The sequence below is a fragment of the Salmo salar genome, chromosome 18, assembly GCF_965601325.2.
Source record: "Salmo salar chromosome 18, fSalSal1, whole genome shotgun sequence".
Lineage (NCBI taxonomy): Eukaryota > Metazoa > Chordata > Actinopteri > Salmoniformes > Salmonidae > Salmo > Salmo salar.
In genome coordinates this window covers 49,186,794-49,197,200 of record NC_138308.1, presented here as the reverse complement: position 1 = coordinate 49,197,200, position 10,407 = coordinate 49,186,794, and the positions used below count along the sequence as shown (strand labels likewise).

Sequence of the window (10,407 nt, the reverse complement as noted above, 5' to 3'; positions counted from 1 at the left end):
TCGCTGTTTCACCCGGTCCATACAGAAGGGAACACACTCACATGTAAACAAGAGAAAACATGGCGTCGCCTTTGCTCAGGTGCTTCTCAAAGGTGAGATGAATAGTAATGCAAAAAAACAGTTTCTTCGTTCACATTGTTGTTTTATGATATGTTGTCATACTTAATTAGAAATACTAACTTAGCCAGTGTTTTTTTTTGTAACTTTATATTACCCCATTGCATAACCTGCTATCACATAACGCGTTGGCTAGTTAGCTGCATGCTAATAAACATTACATAGCTAGTTAGCTGCATGCTAATAAACATTACATAGCTAGTTAGCTGCATGCTAATAAACATTACATAGCTAGTTAGCTGCATGCTAATAAACGTTACATAGCTAGTTAGCTGCATGCTAATAAACATTACATAGCTAGTTAGCTACCGCCTGCGTCAGTTACACCACAAGTTACTCATGAGGAAATGTCCTGCCTTGTGTCACTGCTTTTATCTTGTCGTATAACGTTATAGCCACCACTCTCTCATATTCACTTATGCAGGAGTATGGATATATTTTTGTTGCCTGACGACTCAAACTGAATTGTTCCACTGCTATATTTTCGCTAGGTACGTAGACTATTTGCCCATTGTAGAAGTGCTCAGAAAGTGACTTTTTTTTTTAAATATAAAAACCTGAATAACAAAACATTCAAGAGTTAAAGTACTCAAAGTTCACCTATTCGGCATATCATGAGACATCCATCATCTTCATCACTGGAAAACTCGACCGTTTTATTTTTCTATCATAAAAGCTTACAAACAGGCTTGTCAAACTATTTTATAATTTCATTTTAAAAAAGTTTTAAAAAAATATCACAGTTTTTAACCTATAACGTCAATTATCTAAAAACGCGTAAACTCCGATTTTTGTACTCTCCATATTCGCATATGTTGTCGCCCTACATGTGCCCACCATTGGTTGAGAGACAACATGCTCTTGAATACAGGGTGGGTGTCATTTCAATCATATAAATTATAGAATATTCCTATCCCTTCAGACCACTGCAATTGAAATATTTTCTTCTAATTACTGCCACAAATATGGCTGCCGGTACACCCACCGTTGAATGGCAACTTGAATGGTGATGTCTATTCTAGTATTTCTATGATTTCAATAGGTTTCCTATAGAGGATTGACAGTTTCATTTAAAACAACAGATATTCCCATTTCAAGTCAACGTTCTCTGATGTCTGGACCTCCAACAATATTGGCATGTGTTGTAGCCCTACTTGTGCCCACCATTGGTTGAGACAACATGATCTTGAATACAGGGTGGGTATAATGTTTTGCTGGATAAATGTACTAAAATGGGAATCAAATTGGAATTTCTACTTTCAAATAATTAAGGAAATAAAGGAGTTAATAAAGCTTTTGTATATTATTTATATTTAAGGTTAATAAATGTCATTTTTAAATTAAAAAGCTTATTTTTTTTCAATAAATTATAAAATAGTTTTGACAACCCTGTTTGTAAGCTTTTATGAAATCAAACTCAACTGTTTATTTTTTCCAGTAGTGAAGACATGGATGTCTCATGCTATGGTGGGGTATGCATAATAGGTCACATTTCTCTTTAATGTTTTGGTATTCATGTCCAAAAAGTCACTTTCTGAGCACTTCTACGATGGGCAAATATGTATGGAAGGTTTCGTTCAAATCAAAAGGGGTGCTGTCAAAAAAAGGTTAGAATTCAAAAGTGATTGAATTCAAATGGATGGCTGCCTGAACAAGGAATTTGGGTAGCCAGGCAAATCTATTTTGCGATTGAGTAGAGTAGCAACTTTTTGCCTAGCCACTCAAGTTGTATCATGTCATCCATCAGCGAAAATGTAACTGTGTTATTTCAGGTTGGTAGGCAGGTGTCCCGACCATGGAGTGTGTGCCAACATGGGCTGCGGAACAGATCCACCCAACCAGACGTGTCTGCAGAGCAGGCTGCTGCTCTGGGGGTTTCCTACCCTCCACTACAGACATATTCTGAGGAGGAGGGGATGATGAGGGATGCTGGTGAGTTGGAGCATGCAGGATATACACTAGGCAGAGCAACAAAGTGTATATATATATATATATATATATATATATATATATATATCTCACACACACACACACACACAGTACCAGTCAAAAGTTTGGACACCTACTCATTCAAGGGCTTTTCTTCATTTGAACTATTTTCTATATTGCAGAATAATAGTGAAGACATCAAATCTATGAAATAACACATATGGAATCATGTAGTAAGCAAAAAAGTGTTAAACAAATCAAATTATGTTATATTTTACAAAGTATCCACCCTTTGCCTTGACAGCTTTACACGCTCATGGAATTCTCTCAACCAGCTTCACGAGGAATGCTTTTCCAACAGTCTTGAAGGAGTTCCCACCAATGCTGACTACTTGTTGGCTACTTGTCCTTCACTCTGCGGTCCAACTCATCCCAAACCATCTCAATTGAGTTTAGGTTGGGTGATTGTGGAGGCCAGGTCATCTGATGGTCAAATAGCTCTTACCCAGCCTGGAGGTGTGTTGGGTCATAGTCCTGTTGAAAAACAAATTATTGTCCCACTAAGCGCAAACCAGATGGGATAGCGTATCACTGCAGAATGCCCTGAATTCTAAATAAATCACAGTGTCACCAGCAAAGCACCCCCACACCATCACACCTCCTCCTCCATACTTCACGGTGGGAACTACACATGCTGAGATCATCCGTTCACCTACTCTGCGTCTCACAAAGACACGGCGGTTGGAACTAAAAATCTCAAATTTGGACTCATCAGACCAAAGGATAGATTTCCAACAGTGTCCATTACTCGTGTTTCTTGGCCCAAGCAAATCTCTTCTTATTGGTGTCCTTTAGTGGTTTCTTTGCAGCAATTCGGCCATGAAGGCCTGATTCACAAAGTCTCCTCTGAACAGTTGATGTTGAGATGTGTCTGTTACTTGAATTCTGAAGCATTTATTTGGGCTGGAATCTGAGGTGCAGTTAACTCTAATGAACTTATCCTCTGCAGCAGAGGTAACTCTGGGTCTTCCTTTCCTGTGGTGGTCCTCATGAGAGACAGTTTCATCATAGCGCTTGATGGTTTTTGTGACTGCACTTGAAGAAACTTTCAAAGTTCTGATGAAATTTTCCAGATTGACTGGCCTTCATGTCTTAAAGTAATGATGGACTGTCATTTATCTTTGCTTATTTGAACTGTTCTTGCCATAATATGGACTTGGTCTTTTACCAAATAGGGATATCTTCTTTATACCACCCCTACCTTGTCACAATACAACTGATTGGCCCAAACGCATTAAGAAGGAAAGAAATTCCACAAATTAACTTTTAACAAGGCACACCTGTTAATTGATATGCATTCCAGGTGACTACCTCATCAAGCTGGTTGAGAGAATGCTAAGAGTGTGCAAAGCTGTCATCAAGGCAAAGGGTGGCTACTTTGAAGAATCTAAAATATATTTTGTTTTATATCATAGTTTTGATGTCTTCACTATTATTCTACAATGTAGAAAATAGTTCAAATAAAGAAAAACCCTGGAATGAGTAGGTGTGTCCAAACTTTTGACTGGTATTGTGTGTGGTGTGTGTGTATATAGCACTAAAACCAACCAATAAGATTTAATAAACAGACTGGATCATGCTATGGATTGCTCTGATTTGTCATGAATTTGGTTTTATGTAAGTTCAGTTAATCAAGTCACATTACATTTAATTTTACTGTCCCATATTTGAACAGTGAACAAGTTTGCACAGGAGCGTCTTGCCCCGTTTGTGTCGAAGATGGATGAAAACTCTCATATGGACCCGGAAGTGATAAAGTCACTCTTTGAACAGGGGGTATGTGTTTCTCTTCTTTACATCCTATGGTCATTAGGCTAAGGGCATTTCCATGTAAAAGGACCCATTTAGAACCAATGTGAAGCTCATCGGAGCATGCCAGTGGAGGAAATGAAAGCTAAAGCTAAGTGCAGTTACCCTCGCAAGGTGAGGTCATTTTGACCCTTCGTTTTTTTCTCTCTCAAAAAGGTATCGTTTTTTTTTTTTCAATTTTCAAAATGACATTCCCAAATCTAACTGCCTGAAGCACAGGACCTGAAGCAAGGATATGCATATTCTTGATACCATTTGTAAGGAAACACTTTGAAGTTTGTGAAATTAATGTAGGATAATATAACAGATTAGATCTGGTAAAAGATAATACAAAGAAAAAAAAAAACATGCACATATATATATATATATTCATTTATTTAATTTTTTATACATATTTTGTATCTTTTTATTTTTTTTATTTTTTTTACCATCTTTGAAATGCAAGAGAAAGGCCATAATGGAATATTCCAGCCCAGTCGCAATTTAGATTTTGGCCACTAGATGGCAGCAGTGTATATGCAACGTTTTAGACTGATCCAATGAACCATTGCATGTCTGTTCAAAATGTATCAAGACTGCCCAAATGTGCCTAATTGGTTTATTAATACATTTTCAAAAACAAGGACATTTCCAAGTGACCCCAAACTTTTGAACGGTAGTGTATATTAGTAAAAACACGAACTAATTGGTAGATCTACCTTTTAGTCAAATCAAAGTTTGTCACGTGCGCCGAATACAACAGGTGTAGACCTTACAGTGAAATGCTTACTTACAGGCTCTAACCAACAGTGCAAAAAAAATGTATTCGGTGAACAATAGGTACGTAAAGTTACCTTTACTTGTTATTTCTGTAAACATTCATTATCCTGCCTCATGAAGAAGAGAGAATTGAAAATATCTTAAAAGATGCAGTGGGGTCTGAAAGTGCGAAATAGAAATAATGGGGTGCAAAGGAGATAAATAAATACAGTAGTTGTAATGTAAATCAACTTAGTGTAGTTCAATAACCAAAATATATATATATTTTTTAAAGTCAAGGTGTCATGTCTACTGATGTCCCATTCTTTCTGCAGACATCTTGGAATCTTAATTCTCAACTGAGTGTACAAAACGTTTCATGACAGACTGACCAGGTGAATCCAGGTGAAAGCTATGATCCCTTGTTGATGTCACTTGTTAAATCCACCTCAATCAGTGTAGATGAAGGGGATGAGACAGGTTAAAGAAGGATTTTTAAGCCTTGAGACAATTGAGACATGGATTGTGTATGTGTGCCATTCGGAGGGTGAATGGGCAAGACAAAAGATTTGAAGTACCTTTTGAACGGGGTATTGTAGTAGGTGCCAGGCGCACCGGTTTGTGTCAAGAACTGCAACGCTGCTGGGTTTTTCACGCTCAACAGTTTCCTGTGTGCATCCAGAATGGTCCACCACCCAAAACACATCCAGCCAACTGGACACAACTGTGGGAAGCATTGGAGTCAATGTGGGCCAGCATCACTGTGGATGCTTTCGACACCTTGTAGAGTCCATGACCTGATGAACTGAGTCTGTTCTGAAGGAAAAAGGGGGTGCAACTCAGTATTAGGAATGTGTTCCTAATGTTTTGTACACCCAGTGTATATTTTGAGTTTTTGTAAAGCGTTCTCACATAAAAAAACAGAGGGAGATTTTACCGAAATTCTGTTACCAAACTTTGTATCGGCGCAGTTCTTCCAGTGAATGTGTTTTTGTAAAATATTCAATGGAAATTGTTCAAATGAGTCCTTGTGCATGGAGTTGGTTTGTTAAACTTTTAAATAAATGTATTTTTTTTGTTTAGTAACATTTGGAAGTCCCAGCATAATTCTGTTACCGTGGAAGAAACCTAACTTACCGCCATCATGTTCATTAGACACCAAACATAAGAAAATGGACTAATACATGGAGAGACTACCTGGACATGTGTCCTGAACACCACCCTGTTGTCAAAACAAAAAGAACACCGCCATGTTGTCAAAACAAAAAGAACACCGCCCCTGTTGTCAAAACAAAAAGAACACCGCCCTGTTGTCAAAACAAAAAGAACACCCCCCCCCCCTGTTGTCAAAACAAAAAGAACACCCCCCCCCCTGTTGTCAAAACAAAAAGAACACCCCCCCCCCCCCGTTGTCAAAACAAAAAGAACACCGCCCCTGTTGTCAAAACAAATAGAACACCACCTGTTGTATGTACCTGAGTATTCCCCATTAATTTGTCAGATGATTCATTGTCACTTCCCAGCTGATGGGCATAGAGATCGACCCAGAGTACGGCGGCACCGGATCCACGTTCTTCTCCTCCATCCTGGTCATTGAGGAGCTGGCCAAAGTGGACGCCTCCGTGGCAGTGCTGTGTGACATCCAGAACACCCTCATCAACACACTGTTTACCAAGCTGGGGACCGCGGCCCAGAAAGAACGGTATCTCAGCCGACTGTCAACAGACATGGTGAGTGACTAACAGGTTGCACGTCGTGTTGATTTTTATTAAACAGGTTTCTAGCCGAGAGAAAAAAATGTGGCCTATGTGTTTTGATTTACGGGTAGCAACAAGGCACTAAAGTAAGTCGCTCTGGATAAGAGCGTCTGCTAAATGACTTAAATGTAAATGTAATACTGAACAAAATGTGGCAAAGTAATTAACTTTGTCCTGGATACAAAGTGTTATGTATAGTGGCTGCATCATGTTATGGGTATGCTTGTAATCGTTAAGTACTGGGGAGTTTTTCAGGATAAAAAAAATTAACGGAATAGAGCTAAGCACAGGTAAAATCCTAGAGGAAAACCTGCTTCATTCTTCACTCTGTTTTTTTCTTCTTATTCTTCGTGTTGTATCTTGGACCATATTTTACAGCTGAGGTTTTTTTTAAATATTGTGCCCACCATTGGTTGAGACACGGCAGGATCTTGAATACAGGATGGGTATAATGTTTTGGCTGATAAATGGTAGTAATATCTGTAGTTTTAAAGTATACTGTCAATCCTCCATAGGAAACCTATTGAAATCATAGATATAATAGAATAGACATTACCATTTAAGTTGTCATTCAATGGCAGCCATATTTGGGGTAGTAATTAGAAGTTAATATTTCAATTACATTTAAATGCCAATGGTGTACCAGCTAAATTGCAGTGGTCTGAAGTGATAGGTACATTCTATAATTTATATTTCTATGATTTGAAATGACCCACTCTGTGTTTAAGAGCATGTTGTGTCTCAACCGATGGTGGGAACAAGTAGGGTCTAAACTACAACATATGCGAATATGAAGAAAAAAATCTGAGTTTACGCATTTTTTAGATGGTTGGGGGGGGAGTCATTTACATTTACATTTTAGTCATTTAGCAGACGCTCTTATCCAGAGCGACTTACAGTAGTGAATGCATACATTTCATAAATTTTTTCCCCGTACTGGTCCCCCATGGAAATCGAACCCACAACCCTGGCATTGCAAACACCATGCTCTACCAACTGAGCCACACGGGACCAGTTTTTGGACAAAACTATTGGTAGAGTTGAAAATGCGATGGAAACATATTGAACTTCAGATTTTTATTCTGTACATGAAAGCATAAGCGAAAAAGTAAATTGTGTGTGCACTAAATCATCACGCACTGATTATTATCCGCAACAAATCCGGTTTTGAGTTCAGGGTGTAACACAACTAAATGTGGAAATGAATCAAGGGCAATGTTCCGTTAACTGGTCGCGCACTTCCTCCAGGACAGCCGGGCGGGGGGAAACGCCATGCCGCGCGGAGGAAACGCAAGAGATTGAATTTAACTGAGTTCGCCCCATTTAGTTTGCACTATATATATAGGTAGACCTACATTATAGTCCAATATCCACAATAACCTATTGGCTACTGTCTAAAACTGTAAGGGTTCAGCCTATTGGCTACTGTCTATAACTGTAAGGGTTCAGCCTATTGGCTACTGTCTAAAACTGTCAGGGTCCAGCCTATTGGCTACTGTCTAAAACTGTCAGGGTTCAGCCTATTGGCTACTGTCTAAAACTGTAAGGGTACAGCCTCTGTGTTCACTGTAAACGCTCGCCGAAAAAGTTGCACAAAATTCTCAATGTTCATGTTTCCACTCACAAGTCCTACAATTTGCTCAGTGCCTCAAAAAATGAGGGAACATTGGTGAAGGGGTATGAATACTTTCTGAAGGCACTGTGTCCCGCCCATGTAATGATACTGATACCTTGTTGTCCTGAAGGTTGGTAGTTCCAGACCTGTCCATGTAATGATACCTTGTTGTCCTGTAGGTTGGTAGTTCCAGACCTGTCCATGTAATGATACCTTGTTGTCCTGTAGGTTGGTAGTTCCAGACCTGTCCATGTAATGATACCTTGTTGTCCTGTAGGTTGGTAGTTCCAGACCTGTCCATGTAATGATACTGATACCTTGTTGTCCTGTAGGTTGGTAGTTCCAGACCTGTCCATGTAATGATACTGATACCTTGTTGTTCTGTAGGTTGGTAGTTCCAGACCTGTCCATGTAATGATACTGATACCTTGTTGTCCTGTAGGTTGGTAGTTCCAGACCTGTCCATGTAATGATACTGATACCTTGTTGTTCTGTAGGTTGGTAGTTCCAGACCTGTCCATGTAATGATACCTTGTTGTCCTGTAGGTTGGTAGTTCCAGACCTGTCCATGTAATGATACTGATACCTTGTTGTTCTGTAGGTTGGTAGTTCCAGACCTGTCCATGTAATGATACTGATACCTTGTTGTCCTGTAGGTTGGTAGTTCCAGACCTGTCCATGTAATGATACTGATACCTTGTTGTTCTGTAGGTTGGTAGTTCCAGACCTGTCCATGTAATGATACCTTGTTGTCCTGTAGGTTGGTAGTTCCAGACCTGTCCATGTAATGATACTGATACCTTGTTGTCCTGTAGGTTGGTAGTTCCAGACCTGTCCATGTAATGATACTGATACCTTGTTGTTCTGTAGGTTGGTAGTTCCAGACCTGTCCATGTAATGATACCTTGTTGTCCTGTAGGTTGGTAGTTCCAGACCTGTCCATGTAATGATACTGATACCTTGTTGTCCTGTCTTGTAGGTTGGTAGTTTCTGCCTGTCAGAAGCAGAGTCGGGGAGCGATGCCTTCTCTCTGAAGACGCGTGCTGACAAACACTGGGACTATTACGTCATCAACGGTTCCAAGATGTGGATCAGTAACGCAGAGCAAGCTGGTGTGTTTCTGGTGATGGCCAACGTGGACCCGTCTGCTGTGAGTTCAAACACATGCAGTCACCGAACAAACCCACGCAGTTACCAAACAACAGGGTCTAGTTCATTAGGGGCACACCGACGCATACCATTTTAAAAACGCTGTGCAACGGAAAATGAAAACGTAATTTATCATTGGACAAGTTCAGATAGTACCTCCGTTTCCCTCTGTTTTGAACAGTTTTTTTCCCCCCGTTTCATGTCTAAGGAACATATCCTTGATTTCCAGGCCTCATGGTCCGGTAACTTAGTTATTCCAATCCTTCTAACCTGTAGTAGTTATGGTAGTGTTTGTCTTCAGGCTGTAGAGGAGTTTCTCCTTAGTGTTTGATATGTCCTGTTGAGAGGTAGCTCCTAGGAAACGGCTCCTTCCTGGTTTTATACGGTGTTGGAACCTGTGTATGTGACCAATAAAGTTTAGTGATTTTTGTATCAAGCAGTAAATGACAGTATCTTCCTCTTTTGTTGACAGGGTCACAGAGGTATCACCTGCTTCATCGTGGACAGAGACACCGAGGGGCTTCAGATCGGCAAGAAGGAGAACAAACTGGGTCTGAGAGCTTCTTCAACCTGTCCTCTCAACCTGGATAACATCAAGGTAGGTAGGCTGTTCAACCTGTCCTCTCAACCTGGATAATATCAAGGTAGGTAGGCTCTTCAACCTGGACAACATCAAGGTACGTAGGCTCTTCAACCTGGACAATATCAAGGTAGGTAGGCTCTTCAACCTGTCCTCTCAACCTGGATAACATCAAGGTAGGTACGCTCTTCAACCTGGATAACATCAAGGTAGGTAGGCTCTTCAACCTGTCCTCTCAACCTGGATAACATCATGGTAGGCTCTTCAACCTGGATAACATCAAGGTAGGTAGGCTCTTCAACCTGGACAACATCAAGGTAGGTAGGCTCTTCAACCTGGATAACATCAAGGTAGGTAGGCTCTTCAACCTGTCCTCTCAACCTGGACAACATCAAGGTAGGTAGGCTCTTCAACCTGGATAACATCAAGGTAGGTAGGCTCTTCAACCTGGATAACATCAAGGTAGGTGGCTCTTCAACCTGGACAACATCAAGGTAGGTAGGCTCTTCAACCTGGATAACATCAAGGTAGGTGGGCTCTTCAACCTGGACAACATCAAGGTAGGTAGGCTCTTCAACCTGGATAACATCAAGGTAGAGACCACACACATTTTAAATATAAACAGTAACAACAAGCAGCAATGAAAAGGTGAA

General features: G+C 40.2%; 1 protein-coding gene across 1 annotated transcript in view; it reads left to right on the top strand.

The window, feature by feature from the left end:
• Positions 1 to 8: 8 nt before the first annotated feature.
• Positions 9 to 10,407, top strand: part of LOC106577431 (short/branched chain specific acyl-CoA dehydrogenase, mitochondrial) — a 29,718-nt gene continuing 19,319 nt past the window's right edge. Inside the window, exons 1-6 of the mRNA XM_014155401.3 lie at positions 9 to 92; positions 1,890 to 2,049; positions 3,782 to 3,882; positions 6,177 to 6,383; positions 9,005 to 9,175; positions 9,647 to 9,772. Coding sequence (XP_014010876.1) covers positions 60 to 92; positions 1,890 to 2,049; positions 3,782 to 3,882; positions 6,177 to 6,383; positions 9,005 to 9,175; positions 9,647 to 9,772 — 798 coding nt within the window. The 5' untranslated portion in view covers positions 9 to 59. The remainder of the gene's footprint in view (positions 93 to 1,889; positions 2,050 to 3,781; positions 3,883 to 6,176; positions 6,384 to 9,004; positions 9,176 to 9,646; positions 9,773 to 10,407) is intronic.